At 29.8% G+C, this 19,939-nt stretch overlaps 1 protein-coding gene across 4 annotated transcripts in view; it reads right to left on the minus strand.

Moving 5' to 3' along the window:
* Positions 1 to 19,939, minus strand: part of LOC117122657 (transcription factor 12-like) — a 115,600-nt gene that overhangs the window by 38,372 nt on the left and 57,289 nt on the right. For all 4 annotated transcript variants that reach the window (XM_033268339.1, XM_033268337.1, XM_033268338.1 and 1 more), the window contains exons 7-13: positions 17,352 to 17,413; positions 13,466 to 13,610; positions 8,461 to 8,492; positions 3,414 to 3,510; positions 2,608 to 2,744; positions 1,756 to 1,879; positions 1,068 to 1,144 (exon numbers count right to left, since the gene is read on the minus strand). In XM_033268339.1, the coding sequence (XP_033124230.1) occupies positions 1,068 to 1,144; positions 1,756 to 1,879; positions 2,608 to 2,744; positions 3,414 to 3,510; positions 8,461 to 8,492; positions 13,466 to 13,610; positions 17,352 to 17,413 (674 nt within the window). The remainder of the gene's footprint in view (positions 1 to 1,067; positions 1,145 to 1,755; positions 1,880 to 2,607; positions 2,745 to 3,413; positions 3,511 to 8,460; positions 8,493 to 13,465; positions 13,611 to 17,351; positions 17,414 to 19,939) is intronic.

The following is a 19,939-nucleotide window of genomic DNA, read 5'->3' on the forward strand; positions in this document are numbered from 1 at the left end:
GGTGGTGGCGGTGATTGGAAAAGAAATATCAACAATCACAACCATTTCTTATTATTATTCATTTGAAAGTTGATAGAGAACAAGATACTCATTTAAATCAGGGCCAACATCCTGATAACACTGGAACCATTCAATTTTCAGCATCACCAGGAAGAACAACTCATTACAAATCAATTATGTCACCATTTCTGTGGTATTCACTGCAAAAGTTCCCTGGGAAATCTAAAATAGTCGACTTCCTAGCCAACAAAACAATATCCTATTACTTTCATTCTGCTGGGAATTAAGATCATTGTTAAGAAGCTTCACAATGCCAGCATTTTTTAAACGTTCTGAGAAGGTTTTGCTGAGCAAAGTTGTTATTTCCTGCGTAATCTATCATGTTTCTTTTTTCAGATTTCGGTATTTCGCCATATGGTTACGATCATTTCTCTCCACATGGTCCTAGTTTCAGCTGGTTTTGTATATTTCTATTGTGCAATTTCATGAATTTCAAGTCATGCAAGAAATAATTGCACAGTTTAATACAATATAATCTGGTTAGCAACCTGTTTGATTCTTTTAAAGAAAGTTATTTATTTTTATCAACTTGACTTCTTGGTGCTCCTTTCAATTTACATTACAACAGATCAATCCTTGAATGCCTAGAACTAGGTTAGTGCCATGCTTTTAGTTTCAGAAGAAATTCAGCAGGTTTAGTATTCCTGTTTCTATTTAATTCATTAATTTACAATAAAATAAATCCAACAGGAGACTGTTGCAATGTCGTAGTAATAGATTTGAATGTCACTGTATGACCGCAAGAACTGGCCTCCTGGGGTTGCCAGTCATACAACTAATCAATCATAAATGCTGCCCCCAAGATTTCAAAAGTATTAAACTAGTATAGAGGGCAGTATAACACTTTCTTATTACTGTATGCATGTTGTCAAAAAGTATGACATTTAAATACATCAAATATTTAAAAAAAACAAAAAACAACTTTTAAGACTTTAAACAGAAAAAAAAACAAACATTTTAATGTCACAAATAAGAAAGAAAGTAATTTTTAAAAAATTGTGACTTACAGATGCAAGTGCTTTTCCAAGTGTGACACCGGTTTGTGAATTGTCTGCTCCGGTAGCTGTTGTTGAGCTTCTGCGAGCTGCAGAATGTAGAGTAAACAATTATTAAGATTTGCAAGTTCACATCAGACTCATACAATGCTCTGTCAATCATGAAATTCACTTAAAACACTTAAAAGTTTTCATATTCTAATAGCCATAAAAAAGAATGGTTGCAAGAGTACTTTTTTTTTAGCATTAACATGTCTATAAGGGCTAACTGTATGCAGTCAATAGCCACGATATTTGATCCTGTATCACTCTTTAATACAAAGACCAATACCAGTTTAAACAAATTTTTAGCTGATTTATAGAAAATCCTAAAAATTGGTAATTACTAGCTAATTTAAGGGTCTATGCACAGAATTATTATTTATCCATCACTTCTTTGCCAAACGAAAAGAGTGTCTTTAAATCTAGCGTTTAAACAATATAACGATGATGACAGCAATTATGATCAGGATGATAATGATAATGATGATGACAACAATAATGGTGATGGTTGCAGTAGCGGTGATTATGAACAATGATGAGGATGATGATGAAGCCTATAACAAGTGAAAGTAGTAGTAATGATGAAATACAGATGGTAATGGTGAACATTTTCTTTACTGTTTTCATCAGTGATTTTAAATATTATGATATTGCTTACCCTGGCTTGGTTCACTGCCATTCAAAGGTGACCTAGCGCTGGGATGGGCATCAGGTCTAAAACTGGTCATTGGAGGAAGACCTGAATTAGAACTCATCAATGATTCTTGGCTATGCCCAAAATTCTGCAAAAATACAAAAAAATAAAAGAAAAAAATAAATTATAATATCTCTTTTAAGAAGTAAAAATAATCCTTTCAAAGTTATATATAGTCAATGTTCACTGCAAGTAAACAGCATCATTCATCACTTAATGTTAGGGTGGACATAAATCATTATAGGCTATTAACTTTGATGTGAGTTTTGCAACCTTCACACCTTTACAAAAATATACCAGATACACAGCTGTCAATCAAAATAATGCACATCGACTTGCTCTTGCTGCCGGGTCAAATGTCAATCTCAAAACAAAAATTTGTGATCTTACTTTAAGTGTATGCATACACATATATAATTTTTTTTATTTTGTTTATTTGTTGAGGGCGATTCAGAATTTGTATTAAACTTCACCTAAACCAGTCTTCTTGCAACATTCTTTTTCTTTATGTACTCTGTATAAACACTGATAGATTGATTGTATGCCTTGTACTTATGAAAATGTAAATGTAGATAACAACAGATCAGACCATCTTTATTAAGCCAGACTCCAGAGAAAAAACAACTGATTTTCCAACAAAAAGATGGGTGAGTTGTGCCCCTTTTTAAATATTAAAAAATCTGCATCTCATTAACCGTTCAAGAGTTTTCCGTCAAAAACACTTTTTGTGTCTTAGAAAAATCAAGAACATTTCTGACTTCTGGAGCGTGGACTATAAAGATGGGAATTCAAATAAGATAAAAAGAATGTTCTTACCATTGGAGGATCATGTGTAAAATTAGAAGAGGTCTGTGAATGGGAAGTTGAGTTGCTTAGCAAGGTTGAGGAGGGGTAATTGGATGCTGGTCCGATGCCATTGCTCCATCCATCATGCCCACTGTTATGAGAGCCATCTGTATTACAGAGGTAAAAAAAAATGCATTATTAGATATAACAAGGGGTTAAAGTGTTTTGTCTCTTTTAAGTTAATTTAGGTTTTAAACTTCATATATGGTAACTGATAAATGTATGTGTTTAATACAATCCTTCTTCCAACCTAATTACACCAACTTGTTTCCTCTTTTTAGTCATACAACTTATTTGAGCTTGACAAAATGAATGCAAAGTACATTGCTATTGATAATGATTTTAATGATGATGACGATCATTATCATGATGATGAATGATTATATACTATAATTACAACAATAGCAGTGATGCCTATGGTGGCGTTGTTCTTTTCTTTGTTTTTGTTTTGTTTTGTGTTTTTTTGTTTTGTTTTTGTTTTTGTTTTTGTTTTGTTTTTGTTTATTTTTTCCATTTTAATTTTTGGTTCTTTGTATAATTGTTACTTGATTGTATTATTGTATTATGGACACACCACTGTACAGGTGTGTGTCACTGTTCTGAAAGCGAGTTCTAATACATACTGAAATACTGACAACGATAATGTTGATGTTAACGGCAATTAATAACATGATGCAAATAATAATAATACTACAAGAACCTTTTGATAGAATGAACTAGAAAATAAAAAAATATATATATAACTTTAAAGAGTGCCAATAGATCAGAAAACTTACCAAGGTAGTAACTATCTGAATACATTCCTGGGGGTTTAGGTGATGAATAACTGGGTGATTCTGAGTGATAATCGTCTGAACCTGCTGGTGAATAAACCTACGGGAAGGGCAAAAAACAGGAATAACAATTTAACAAAAGGAAGTATAATAATATTAAAATAATAACTGTGTAATATAAACACCTAATTGTATTTTTTTGTAACTGTCAGTGATATACCTAAGGAGAGCATGCAAGTCCCTATAAAGTTTGAGATGCACCCAATAAAGAAATATAATTGCTTAGCAAAAGAATTCCCCCAAAGTAATGAATATCATGTCATTCCCCCAGCTAATTTTGCACTGTGTCCCACATCAGGCCCCCGATGTTAATAGCCCCAGATACGCTACTGGTTGCTGTGCAGGTGAAAAATGTTGTGCAGTTGTGGCGGTTGGTATACATCGGGAGACAAGTCACCTACTCATCTTTCAGTGTTTATTTCAAAGTGCACATGGGCCTTAATGCACAAAGGACCAAGAGAATAAACATCACATTCTGAAAGACGATGCAGAGCTACCCAGTTGAAACATATGGTGAGCAGAGATGGGCTTGAACCAATGACCCCAATATCGCCACGGTTCAGCACACACACACAGTGGCTAATAGCAGTTTACCTGACTAAAGTATACTACTCTTTATTATCACACCAAATGAAATATAGGAAAGAACATTATGCAAAATATAAAGAAATTATAAAGCGGTAGATCTTCAAAACACCTAGAGGAAAGATCAAAGGAGATGGGGGGAAATAGGATTAGGTAAGATTAGAGGCAAATGCAGATATATGAATCACACCCTTGTACTCAAGATGAGAAATATCGAATGCTTCCGCATCTTCTGAGTCATCTAAATGCTCTTTGTTTCTAAAACTCTACTAAATTGAATAATTTAATATACATGCATTCCTAGATTTCTGATGTATTTATTACATTATAAAACATAGCATCATGTTTTACTTTTATTATTACATTACACTACTAAACAGCTTTAGCAATATGTTTTAATATTTCTTGCCTATTTTAAATTGGATATTTAAATCATTATATTTCATTATACTATATATTTTTTATTTCATTTTTAGATTAAATTGATCATGTTTTGTTTATAAAACATTATTAGAAAGCTTGGAAAACATGCCATATTTTTAACATTGAAACATGGTTATTGAAATATAGTAATTCATTAATATATTTACAAACCTCAAAAAACATATTATATGCAAAAAAAAATTATTATAATAAACTAGAAGGTAAAAGCTAAAAATAACTGATGTGAACTAGGGTAATTATTTGATAAATTTTAAAAATATAATTTAAACCATTAAATCTTTAGTAAAATAGCTTTACCAAAATTATAGTTATGCATAAACAATCTAAATGACGAACTGTTGCTATTTTAATAGGGCAACCATATTGTACACGCACGTCATTATGCAAATTTGTGAAATATACTTGCAATGTATTTTTTCCAATAAGCAAGTTCATTATTAACTGGCATTGACTTCTAAAATTATTATATTTCTTTCAATGAAACTGTTCATGGTTGCTGCATCTAAAGTCTACAATACTCTTCCACGACAAATTAATGCTGCACCCTCCACATATGAATTTAATGTAAATCCAAAACCTGAAGTCTTATTTGAAACTTATTTTACCTAATTTATACACTTTTACTCCTACCTTACTAGTAGGGTAGTCTTTTCTTTTCTTTGAAGCATGTTACAAATTAAAAATTTCCTGTTTGTTATTTATATTATAATGGTATAAATTAAGTTGAATTGATAGAATTTTGGTTGAGTTGATGAATAATGATGCAAAAACATTGACTGATTATTATAATACTAGGTATTTCATTAATTAAACAAAATTTACACAATAATGTGACATGAGTGATAGACAAACATTCACCATCTTACTTTCAATAATTTTTCATAATACAAATGAAGATACTTAATAAATCTAAGATATAGTATTCTCATCAAAGACTTGGGCATTTGGCAAGACAAAGCAAATAAATTATTCAAAGTTAACAAAAATCAATTCTGTGTGGTATTGGCAGAGCTGCTTAACTTGCATAATACAATGTTGTAGTAGTAGTAGTTTATTATGTCAATCTAGATCATGGGTTCTGAGATGAAATGAATGTGGAAAATTAGAAAGATAAAATTCAATACTGAAATTTCATACTATATTTGCTTCAATTAAGAATTAAAACAAGAAAACCATTCTTGCCAATTAACAGATGCAAAGAATAATACTATTCTTTGTATTTGTACAGAATCATTGTACATTAAGTTGTAAATAATTTTTGTAGTAAAAAGGCTTCAAATGTGGATTGTTTTACTCTGCATTTTTCTGGAAAGTTGATAATTTTTTTTGTTTATTGAAATTTAATGATTTTACTGCTACACAATTCGTTCAGAGCAAATAATGAAACTGTTATGTTAAATATTTCAAAAAATTATGTATTTGTTGGATTAGAAGTCAAACTTCGATTAGTACAAGCTATTTTTTGACTTTTCACCAATTTGTGAATAAATTGAATTTGAAATAAGGATTACTATAAGTAATAGTATTTTAATTTGTAAGTAATTTTTAAATTTGGCATAATCAAGAATTTAAAGTTTTTTTTTAAGCAATTAAAAAAAAAATTAAAATTAATAAACTAATCACTATGATTAAACACAAAATTGTTCCAAAATTATTGATCATTAAAAAATCATTTACTCCAATGACATTAAAAACATTTTTACATACTTGTTGGTAATGATTGATATGTTTTTGTTTTTTGGCAATCTTGTCTTGTCAATGGAGTAACTAATATCCTTTTCACACTAACAAAAAACATTTCAACTTTTAACAATCAGCAACAAGAGAGATATCAAGAGTAGGCTGATCGCGCACAACAATATTTTGTTCTCTGTTGCCTGATGGCAGTATGAACGTATGCGCACTGAATACTCGGAAGAATAAACAAGCCTCGACAAGGCCTGTTTTTCTTCAAAGATATCACAGGGGCCCCCTGCGATATTTTGGAAAATTTTACATGAATTTGCTTTCACACTACACAAACCTGGTTACAACTTGTTTCTAGTTGTTACTATTTGCAAAAAAAAGTGGAAGCGTGAAAAGGGAATAATTTACATTCTTCTTCATGACAGCATGGTCGTATTTTGATAAAAATATAAACAATTCAGAATCAGCAAGTATGGTACCCCTTTATTAATATTTTTGTGAATTATATTAAACAAAAATATTAACATACCAGAATAAACATGGTTAATTACAGTATTTTGCTCATTAAAAATCCATGTTCCAATTATTTTTTACATACAAGTCTTTGTTATGTTGAAATTAGCAAAGTCAGCAATGACATACCTACAAGGCCTACCAACAAAAATCACATAGGACCTACAAGCTTCCCCTCAACACCCCCTGCCTTCCCCCACCCAAAAAAAAATCTTAACATAATATTCTTGGTTAGTTACAGTATACCGAACATTAAGTCTATTTTATAGTTTAGCCAAAATCCAATGAAATACCTTACCGGGCCTAGCCAGTTACTCCACAAAATATGTCTCATAATTAGTTAATGTTTAATAAGCTGGCCTCCTCATATTCAGTTGTCAATTAGAAAAACATTCCTGGTTTACAGCAGATATTTTATCTTTCTAGTCCTACTGCTTCTCATGTAACATAGCTGCTAACATTGAATACTAATCTAACAGAAGTAATTTAATTGTAATACTTACTGTGTGATATGAATTTGAATAAAGACAATGGTAGGGATAACAATAATAGAAGCCCTGATCGAGCTCACACCTCCTTGGATCTAGCATTTCTTATACTCAATTTCAAAATAGACTTCACACAAAAGCATCAACACCTATAGAATAACTATAAAAACTAACAACCATTCTACCATTACTACCCTCTCTTTTATTATACAGATAAAAGTTTATAGACTAGAAATGTGAACCATGAATTTATAAGTACTTTATTTTAATATTAACCAGAAAACCAATACAATAAACAACCAGCATAAAGACCATATTTTTTAAGTATTTTGAAAAAAAATAAATAAAAAAAAAATAATTAAAGTTAATAAGCAAGAGAAAGTCCACTTTCATGAAGCTAATAAATTGATATTATAAATTAATTAGATAGAATTGCAACAATTTTGGTCAACATTTATCTATTTCTAGTTGAAAGCCATGTGGATAAGTGCACACACTATTTCAAATTCAGATTTAGCATATTACGGCCTCCCCTTTTCAATCTTAGTCACATTCATTTTTTGTACAATGTAAATTGTTTCCAAATCACAAAGTTTATACTATATAATAATAATAATAATAATAATAATAATAATAATAATAATAATAATAATAATAATAATAATAATATTATGTATTAGCAAATTTCCAGTAAGAAATATTTGGTACCAATTAAAGGAAGTGGGTAGTCAGACTTCAAATATGGATTAAAATGCATCATATCAAAAATATAAGCCATGAAATAATTCATATCTAAACTTTGAAAATGATAACAAGAAGCAACCTCTGCTGTGAAACTAGCCATCATGCATCGTTCGCCTGCAATTTAAGGCGCATTGACCAGCCTGCTCGTAATTCACAGATACTCGAGTGATGCCAGCATCTAGACTTTCCTATCCTAACACCTAGCTATAAAAGTAAATAAAAACTAACTATTACAATGCATCATACTTACCTACCTAACATGCCTACTTTTTTTTAAATATTGGAAACAGGCGACATAATCATCCAAATTGATCTTAAGGCAAAAAGTTTGACATAGCTCAGGAAAAGAAGCAGACAGATTGCCATCAAATGAAATTTGAGTTTGTGATTAGCATGAAAAATTGGTCTAAAATTTGTAGTTAATCACTTTCAAAAGAAGATTAATATGGAATATGTTTATTGTCTTTAAAAATAATTTTTAGCTCTGAATTCTATAAAAAAAAATTGAAAAAAATTGTAGAAAGACTTACTCCAATTTGTTTCCTCCTTTTACCACCAAGGCCTGAAATAAAAAAGAAATAAAACATTAATTTATTATCTATCCAATTCTCAAAATTTGTAAAATCTAAAACATTATTTAGCATTTGAACTATTCTGTTTGCTGCCCTCAATGGTATGAGTATAATCTCATATCCTATAGGATTGATGGCTGCTATATTATATTATGGTATATACTCTCAATGATACATCAATACAAACAGCAAACAAAAATAATATTTATTTCTGAAAGGAGGATGTGATAATGTATTATAAATAATTATTTAATATTTTGCAATTAATGTGATCATTAACTTGGTCTTTATTTAACAAAAGTGATCATTAATCAAGTCCCATAAATGTGATCATTAAATCATACCAGGGAGTTGTTATTATAATAACTCCCTGATCATACCAAGTCTCTAACCTGATCATTAGCCAGGTCTCTAACTAATGTGATCATTAATCAGGTCTCTACTACAATCATTAACCAAGTATCTCAATTCATTTACTAGATACGTTGAACATGAATTGTTGTCAGAACAAGCTAGATTAAACCACAAATTTCCGTAGCATAGATACCAATACAGGTCAATATAGGAGATAGTCTGGGTTTGATCACCATTCAGCAACAGCCCAATACAGGAAGTGCAAGTGCATAGGTACGTGTGTAATGGAGTAAAGCGTGTGTACTTAATCCACGATGCAGTTACGTTGCACTGCTCATGTTATCAGACTGAACTCCCAAAATATTATCACATCTTTCAATTCTTCGCCCTTATTTGTACTTATTTATTTTTTTATTTTCCTTTATTTGTATTTCATGTACTATATATTTCATTTGAAATATATAGACATTGTTGGGCATATTTATTTATTAATTTTAATCATTTTCTGGACATCTATAAAAAACAGATACCTCTCACTATTTGTGTAGGCCTTACTGATAATTCCATAACAGTTCCTTTAATTTCATTTAATAATTTTCATTTTAATCAGCATGACTCATCACATCTAATTTATAATTTGGAAAAAAAAAAAATTATTCTCAAACTTTTCTTTGGGCAATCAAGAAACAGCTCATAATTTACATAGTATTAACTTATTAAAAAATTCATAACTAATTTTACAATAGGACTAATAATTAATTAATGGTTTTATGTACGTTGCTGTTTTTTCTATTTTTTTCTCAAGTGTTAAAGGTCAACATTACATGGCCTTTTATTCATAAATCTTGAAACCATATCAAGGCAAGGGCTGAATCTTTTGTTGTTGCGTTTGTTGGAAGCTAGATCCATGCGACTTCCTGCACAAGGACCTGGATCAAGATTGGATATAATCTGAGGGATGGAATCCAGGAAATACCTTACTGAACAGCCAACTGATAGCTTAAAGTGTGCTTAAGTAATACTGCTATGCTTGCTTAACTCCTAGTTACAATTATCACTACTGGTTAAATAATGTGTAGAATAATTATAAATATAATACATAGTACCAGCTAGTGGATTCTGGATCCAAAAAACAAGATGAACAGGCTAGACTGATGAACTTATTTCAAACATTTAAAAAAATGCAAATCTGTGGTTTCAACGACCTATACTTAATATAATTACATACTTGTGTCGTGTTAATATATTGCCATGTTGTTTAGAAATTATTAAATGTTGCCATTAATCACTTTAAAAGGCTTTGTCTTAGATTTTGTTAGTTTGTTTAATATAAATCAGAAAAAAACCTGTTGTAATTTATTGAACTTGTAAATCTCAATTCATCCTAAAATTACACAATTATATTAACAGAAATTAAGTGGTTTAATTAATGATCAACTTGTGCAGTACTATGAATAATTACACTTCATTCATTCCATTCTTTTTAGTATGTTTTGATATTTAGTTAGCAACTAAAAACCTTAAAAGCATTAGATAAAAAAGGAGGAAAATGATGATCTAAAAAACCGTCAAACACAATAATAATAATAATAATAATAATAATAATAATAATAAAAATAATAATAATAATAGTGTAGTTTTATACAGCGTACATATCCATCTAATGTAAGATGCTCAGGGCGCTAGATATGTGGACTAGGAACAATGAAAGCACTTTCTACATAGTGTAGAATAGTCAAAAATTATTTTGAATGTAGGGATTGGGCTCACGCAAATAATGTAGGGTGTAGTACTACATCAAGCCCTCGTGGGATGGCAACTAATAGATTAGACTTCTAGCCAGTAACTCTGTGACCCAAAGGGATCACCAACTAACACAGAATGAATATTTTAAAGACTTCATCAGTCTGATATGACACTACATACAGATTTAATAAATACTTTATTGCAGGAGACTTTACAACTCTCAATTCAAATACAGATATAATTAACGTATTCAATCCAAAAATTGGAAATCTTGACAAAGCAACTAAGATCTGTTCAAGGTAAAAGCCACAACAAATCAAGTTTAATTAACTTAAAATTGATATAAATTCATTTGACCTATTCTATAAAAAAAATATGACACCTTGTACAGTAACTAATTATTGGTGATGATACTTTTTGAATGAAAATTGTTTTATACATTGATTTGCTATTATCTGTAGATCGGAATGTTAAGTAAAATAACATTTTTATAACACTTCACTTTAATAGTAAACATTTGACAAAATAAATCAAAGAACTCTTTGGCTAGTGTAAATACACTGAAGGCAAGATTGCATCCTTCATCGATCTTTAATTATTTCAACCAATCACCAACAATCCAGTCCAAAATAGCAATGGTAACCCACATTCCTACCCCACATCATTCTCCTTATTCAGTTTACACATCTCTCCACCCCTCCCCACTCCCAATACTAATGAACAATTATCTATCACAGGAGCATTAACAATGCTAACATGGGCATCGTTTGGGGGTGGGCACAGCAAATTAGTTCCACTAAGTGGGTTAAAATACTAAAAATTACCATTAAATTGAATTTTTAACATTCCAAAACTAAAATTATTTTTATAAAAAGGTGTAAAAACATTAAAAATCAACATATAAAAATAATATTGTATAAATTTGTTTGTGGTGAACAAAATATCATCATTGAATATAAAAAATCCCAAATTAGATTATTTTTCTTATAGAATGATCATAAATTTCACAATAATTACTTATAATATAATCTCATTTTCATTTTAAAATGGACATTAACTTCCAAACAAGCTGCGCACCACTGCCTCTTGTCTTAATTCCAACCTTTGGTTCGACATCCTTCTCGAAAAGCGGCAAAATGTCTACATCACGAAAAGCCTATCCTGCTTTTACTTCAAATACATAGTATACTGACATTAATAAATGTTGTATTTTGAGAGAAAAATAAACAAAATCTTAAGGGACTACGAAGCGCTACTAGAAATGTCCTCATCAAGTAGTCTACGCCACTAATAAACTGAATTACGAGATACAAGCAAAAGGCCACGCTGGTTACAAGCATGCAGTCTTTTCATTCTCCCTAAGTGTACATATAACATTTATAAAATATCTAGTAAATCTATGGCTCTATAAAAATGCAATATAGGACACTCATAATGTCATTCTATATTTCAGTGATTTTGCCTTTAATTCTTCTATTTTAAATGTTTTATCCATTACTACCAACTCTTTTCCTCTTGATTTTAATTTAAACTTTCATTTCAAAGAAAAATCATTTATAATGCGAATTTCAAAGTATTTGCATTAAATGTTGTGTTTATTAGATTTTCATTTTTACTAATTTATTTGATTCCATTGGTTTATTTATATATATATATACACTCTTTTCCATCGTATTATCAATTCTTCCCCAGGGAAATTTATATACACCCTAAGGAGTAAAATTTCAACAAAAAAATGTATTATTTAAAGGAAAATGTTTAATTGATGAATATGTTATTCATCAAAGAAGATACTAAAAACAATTTCTTAACCTCATTCACAGATAGTGTTAACCTACCACTGGGGAGTGTCATCTTCACATGAAAATAAATTGCAAACACTTAGGGGGATCAGGAAAGTTCAATCTCAGAAACTGGATGTTTACTAAAGGAGGGTTTCTTCAGGTTTTTCATTTTAGTGATGGCATAATTGAAATATTAATTTTTGTTTAATTCATTCGTAAAATTAATATGTAATGCTTTTCAAATATAGGTCTCTCTCCAACTAAAACCACTTTTAGGACCAATATTTCCAAGTCTTTAGCAGCTTTTGTCTCTAATTAGAATAATAAAGATGAAAGATATTTGTTAATATGGGACCATAGAAAGGTGGTCATTAATTGGAGGTGGTCTATAATTAGAATGAGACTTGTATATATAAAAATCATTAAAAAATCTACTTTACAATAATTTGGAAAAGCATATTTCTTTAAGAAGACCAGGAGTGTGTTTCTGAGCACTAGTGTTGACATCTTATTATTGTCAAAAGGGACACACTTATTAAAATTCTTATATAGTAACCAATACTGTGTTAATTCCTCTAATAAAAGACATACAATTTAATGCCTAATATTTCATTTCTCTGAAAAAAAAATTAAAAAAACTGCACTTGTATATTGCATTAGGCAATCAATCCTGTCTAAATACTCCAAAACACAATATCCTGCTACTAGATTTGTTGTATGAATTGCATATATGTAAAATATAGTTCTATACAGTACTTTAAATTATTCAATCACTTTGTCTTGTCCTCCTCTAACATAGTTAAAAATTCCAACATTAGAATCACTACATTATTATGGGATGCATGACATGTAGCTCACTACCTTGAGGCCTAGGACCACTCAGGTACTTATAATACTCAATTATTATCATAAGATACTTTTAAGTCTATATATATCCTAGACATTGACATGGTAAAATAAACTGTTAATATTATAAAAGGCAATGTTTTATAGTTACACCATAATACTTCAATGCTAACTGTTCTGTATAGTTACACCATATTAATTCAATATGCTTACTGTTCCAACTTGAAACTTACCTGTCTGAGGTGGGATTGGTGGTTGTTCTGGCATTGGGCGTCTTCTTGATGGGTTATAGATACTGTAGTAAGGTGCCGTAGCTTTAGCGTGAGGGGACAGGGAGCCAGAGCTAGGCATACCAAGTGGGGTTATGCTTTGTGCTTGCTAAAAGATAAAAAAGAAAACACTTTCAATGTCATCTTTGTGTAGACAGTAAACATTAATGCTAATAGACTAGGTATCCTACAGTAAATAATATCAATTTAATACACCTTAACTAGACTAATCTAAACTGTAAGTTTAACATCTTCTCTAACACATGTCTACTAGACTAATCCTAGATGATATGAATCTAATATATCTATACTATACTAATCTTGATATCAAATTAATATCTTAACAAGCCTAATCCTAACTTGTATAAAATTTAACAAGACTAATCCTCCTAACTGATAAAATGTTTAAACATCTGTACTTAACTAATAGATATTAACTTAGTACATCAAGAAGTCTAGACTAATCTTAACTGATAGATTTAAAACATTGTACTAAATTAATCTCAACTGATATTAATCCAATATATCTGAACCTTAACATTTTTAACAAACCTGTACAAGACTACTAATTTATACTAGACTAATACTAACGGACTTATATATCTGAACCAGATTAATAATGATATTAATTTATTATATCTATATTACACTAATCCTAAATGTTATCAAGTTACCATAGTAAACTAATTTCTCATATTAATTAAATGTATCCTAACTATTAATAATAATGTAACACATCTCCACATTACAGTAGATTAAACAACTTGCTCATACTATCAACTGAAAATTAAAAGGGATTTAAAAAAAATTTAAATTTACCCTCCACATCAAAGGATTATGCACCTCAATTTTAATTTAGTAATTATTTTTTTAATTAGCTTGCAAGCATCTTTGATATTTCTCCTTTGGAAATGTTCAATCTAAGCTTGTGATATCTTTCCACAGCAAAATCACTGTTTGTCTCAACCTACACAAAACTACCACCCACACCATCCAAAATCCTTTACATTAAATCTGTGTCATACTGCCAAAGCAGAAAACAAACAAAATCATAAATCTAGAAAATAACATAAAAAAAAACATGGACCCATTAAGAATACACAATTAGTCACAATCAAGGATGCTACAGGCCATATGGGTTTTTGTAGCTTTCATTTACTTTGTAATTTCAATAACTAGAAGCAATTTCTGGTTAATAATATGGATATGAAGATAGTACAATAAATGGAACCAGCCAATCGGATTGCTAACATCTGCTGGAGCAGACTAACAAAGACCTTACTAATTTACAATTCTTCCACTGCGGAAAATAATTAAAAGAGATTCTGATCTCAGGCACGGGCAAGATTGCAGATCTTTTTATGTAGTACTTTGCCAAAAAATGCAAACAATTTCAGATCAGATTCATAGTCAATCTGAGGTATTTATAATTATCATTAAAATAGTTTACATACAACAGATATGCCTATGTTTTCAAATCCCTTATATGCCAACAATTATTTAATATAGAGGTTAATTTAGAATACAACATATTTCATAATCATTTATCATCTAAAGGGTTATTTGTATCCAATTGAAGATTTAATCATGGCAGATACTGAAAAGCATATAAAATGCAATGTTGGCAGTTTATGAGTGAAATAATTATCTGAAAAGATATTGGATCTGAATTTGACACTGCAATCTTAAACGATAGAGCTATAAAAAAAAATAATATTCACGATTAACATTACAAATTATATCATTGAATGCAATAATACCAAAATATAAACAGCACATTTATTTAAAATTGAAAAAATAAACAATTTTTAAACTATAAATAAAAACCTTATTGTTTTCTAATTATTTTGGGAATGCTAGTAAAATTAATAATTACTATAATCACCCAAATAGTTACTTCACTATAAATTTTCAAATTGAAGTTCTAGTCCCATTATATTAATTTACAATTGACCAATTTCCAACACAACCTAAACATACATATTACTACATTTAATAAAATCAATTACTAAAACTTTATAGTAAATTAGTAATTATTCACTTAATTTAGTAATTGTTCACTGAAAAGATATATTATCTTGAATATAAATTTATCTGTGTGTTTTCTGGTTACAATATGTTAATCATGGTGTTAGTAAAATTTGCATAATTTATATTTCTTGTACTTGGAATCTCTTGAATCCATGGACATGAAAACTGTGAAAATATCTTTTCAAGAAACGTCATTATAGATCGGTTAGATAGGAAGGCTCAGGAAATCAAACTTCAACAAGTGATTGCCCTGCTATATTATTGATTTTGATTTAATCAATTTTTGTGGCGACTAAATCGCAGGATGCCGGTTTGTATTGACTGCAAACACTGAACAATAGAACTGGCTTTACTCACTCAGCTTACAGGCGAATTAAATTACGTCAATTCGAGTATAAACAAGAAAAATCCGACATTCTTCTCGTATATGCTATAATTTCAAGTTACCAAAAACTGTTTTGTAAAATTCAACATCTTTCATGAGTTACAAAAATATAATACATGGATTTCCTGGAAAAAAAAATTTAGTTTCTTTTTGTAACATCAAATATAAAATTCAATATGTAAAATTATTTTTAATATAGGAAATATTTACACACAAAAACATGGCTGACAGTTGTAGTAGAATGTTTTGATCTAGTTTAGTTAGCTGGGACCACAACACAGCTGCTGGGACTTATTCAATGCAGGTGTGATCTTGTACCCGGCCACCTGCAGGAATCGTTTGTAGGCTTAGCCTCTGCTAGTTAAAGCCAAAGCCAGGGAACTACACAGGTGGCTTGAAGCTGTCTGCAGACTCAATTGGAGGTGTCAGCTATAGGGCACAGTCAGTCAACTATACTAGCCTAGCCCCACAGGTGTGGCCTGTCCGCACAGGTGTGGCTATAAGGCCAGCTGTTGTGTACCTTCAGCATTAAAACATCTGAGCCTGATTAATACACCTGACAATGTGAAACTTTCCTACATGAATTATCTTTCCCATTTTTTATAGAAATTATTAACAGCTGGATATTATAAAGCTATGTATTTTGCCATTCCAAGAAACTGAAAACATTCTTCATACAGTATCAAAGCTAGGAATATAACAGCATAGTGTGTGATACTTAAAGATAATAAAATGAGAACAGTACATAATATATATACTATTACATATCCCCCTGGCCTCCTATTTGTACTATTTGAGAATGGAGAGATATGAATGTACATAAACCACTTCTAAAAATTATATTTGAAGCAAATAATATTAAAGCAGACACTGTTCCAAACCCCAGTTAAAGCTGTTACATTATTCTTTAGAATATCTTCAAAATAAAAAGCCTGTTATCTGTAATTATGCTTAGAAACATGAATTACCTATATTATAGTGTAGTTCCTATAAATTAACAGATTTATAAACTAATTTAAGATTAACTTATTTTATATGAAATGTTGGTGCTGAAATATCTGGAAATCTCTATCAAAGTAAATGATTGGAAAAGTAAAGTCTGTTGGTATAAACATTCATTATAAATTATATTAATTATTGGTATAGGCTGATATTTATTAAAGATAAACAAAAGCTAGTAAATTTGAACTAAATAAATAAATAGGCCTAGTAATTGTTAAATTTGTATTATTTAAGTCATCTTAAAACAGAACAAGAAAATTTTTAACAGAATGTATAATAATGCATTTATTAGATGAAAATATTAACACCCTGGGACGTATATTCGAGGGAGCTGTTCATTCCAAGTGAGGCTCTGGTGAGGGCGTTTATTCAAGAGTGGCATTTGTTCAAAGCGCGCATTTATTTGAATAAATAAGTATATTATTTTCTTACCTGAGGCAATGAGGGCTCCCTTGACATTGAATAGGACATGCCATATGATGGCTCCTTTTTACCTAAAATAAAAAATTTTTAAAGTCATAAGAATGAAATGTTATTAACAATATTCCTATATATCTCCTTATTACTTGTTTCTTCAAATTGTTATTTTAATTATTTATCAGTAACTTATCAACACATTTCTATTATAATTACAAAGTTCTTTATTATTTAATTAAAATAAACATAAAAATAAGCAATAATAATGTACTTTATCCATAAACATGTGTATACAAAAACCTTTTTATAAATTTGTTAATTTTCCATTGATTAAAATTATGGCATAATATACAGTCGTTGCATCATTCCAATTATTCAAAGTAAAAAGCTTAAATTGTTAAAAAAAATAGACAAATCAGAATTCAACAGCGCACATACTGCCAATATTGTATTAACACAACAATCAAAGTAATTAACGTTTCACATTTGACATGTTTCCCAATAGGATTATGGTAATATTCACTCTTTATTCATCAAGAATCGTAAAGGATTCAAGAAAAAAAATTGACAAAGATGATTAACAAAAATAAAAATTATAATAAGGCTAGTAAGAATTATTATCTAGTAACAGTTTAACAAAATGAAATGGACATCCCTCCAACTTTCCCCTACCATTCTTTACTCAGATACTTTATTTGTCCATATAAGTACATTGAGAAATTTGCTGTCTGCCAGCAAAATAAATATAATCAAAAACCACAAAACTTACACCTATTACAATTATTCTGATGATTAACATTAGTAATGACACGTATGGTATATATTTGCCGTCGCCATCGCTACACCATCTTACTACCATATAATTCTCTATTATATTATTGACTACATAAAACACTATATCTCTATTCATTATACACCAAATTACAATTTTTTTTTAAATATATAGCACATATTTCAGTACTTTGTGTTTAGCATTTCTGATAATTTTTTATTGTTATAATATTTAATTGCTTTGTTTAAATTTGAGTTGTATCTTTATCATTGCATAATGAATTTCATTTTCATCAATTTGATTCCATCAGATTATGACACTAAAGTATCGTTTTATCTTATATCTAATAATCATAATTAAATTGTGTCTGTAATCAATTTAGCATGTATACTAATAATTTTATCGTTTCAATTTTACAAGTAGAATGCTAGACACCAGCATTGAACATCAGGTTAGCACAATGGTAAGTAAACACTCTACAACCGCGCATTGCCTTGAAAGAGAGAGGCTAAAATCAATAACTGATATGCTCTCAATCATCTACCTTTCTTGCCTGTGTGTGAAAAGCGTACATTTAATAATCAACTCCCCATTGGATTAACACGGAGATCTACAAGGAGTTCTCCGCTGTTGAATATCGCAACCAAAGAACACGCCACTTTTCGACTAATCTATATTAAATTATGACACCATCGAGTACAATTATTACAAAATCGTAGTTCATTAAAACACAAATATCTTGCTCAATTCATCAAATTGAAAATTGATGTAAACAATTTTGGAGAAAATCGGATTTCTATGGTTAACAACTTCACCTTGGCTAAATGAATTAAGAGTGTAATTGCATAAATTGTGTAAATTGCGATGTTCTGAACAAGTATATTAAAAGGTACCATGTCCTTGAATGCTACAATTGCTTTTCACTACTCGTCTAGCGCGACGAAAACAGAGATACTAATTAACACCATCATGTTAAAGAGGGGAAGGATGTTTCAGTTGATTTCTTGGAAATTAGAATATCATTATGGTATAAATCTCATTATAAAAAAGAATTAATTTCTATTGAAAAATTCACTATAAATAATTCCTGTATTTTTATGTACTCAACAGATTTAGTGTCACAACCTTTGAAAGTTTATATATATAGATTAAACCATAACTTGTTATGAAATAATTATTCGTAATTAAGTATTAAATAGTATGTAAAAATGTGCTATTCATTGCTGGTTGTGCAATAGCATTTGTAACAAAGGTAGGTGCCAATGTGCCAATACGTTGTCCGGAATGAACGTTTGTTGAACAAAGGGGAACGTTGGAATAGCCCCAAGGTACAAGTCTTTATAATTAGCTATGCATCATAGTAGAATACTTGATGTACTTCAATACATTCTGCATAAGATCAAGTCTCAGTATACACACACAAATTTCAATATCTCTACATATCAGTCTGTTACCAGATAGCATTGATTTTTGTTATAATGAATTCAATTAAAGATAAAATATTAAGAGGTTTATCTAGATACATATTTCATGTAAAATCCCATATTAATTAAGTTATTAATAATTCACTCTGTAAACAATGCATGCTGTATTTTCTGCCTCAATGATATTTGTATATATTTATATTTTTTATGAGAAATTTTTTCCATAATATTTAAGTAATAGAATTATATGTTATGCATGGATTTATTTTTAATATAATTATTCTGTGAATTGTCTCAAAGTGGTGAATAGATTCGGTATATAAATTAAAAAACAAAATAAACGGTTTTGTTTATTTACTACGTTGTTATGGCGATACAAGATGGTTCCTGGGTCACATATAAGAGAA

This window comes from Anneissia japonica, unplaced genomic scaffold (assembly GCF_011630105.1).
Source record: "Anneissia japonica isolate Jap-2015-1 unplaced genomic scaffold, ASM1163010v1 scaffold287945_len1679841_cov205, whole genome shotgun sequence".
Lineage (NCBI taxonomy): Eukaryota > Metazoa > Echinodermata > Crinoidea > Comatulida > Comatulidae > Anneissia > Anneissia japonica.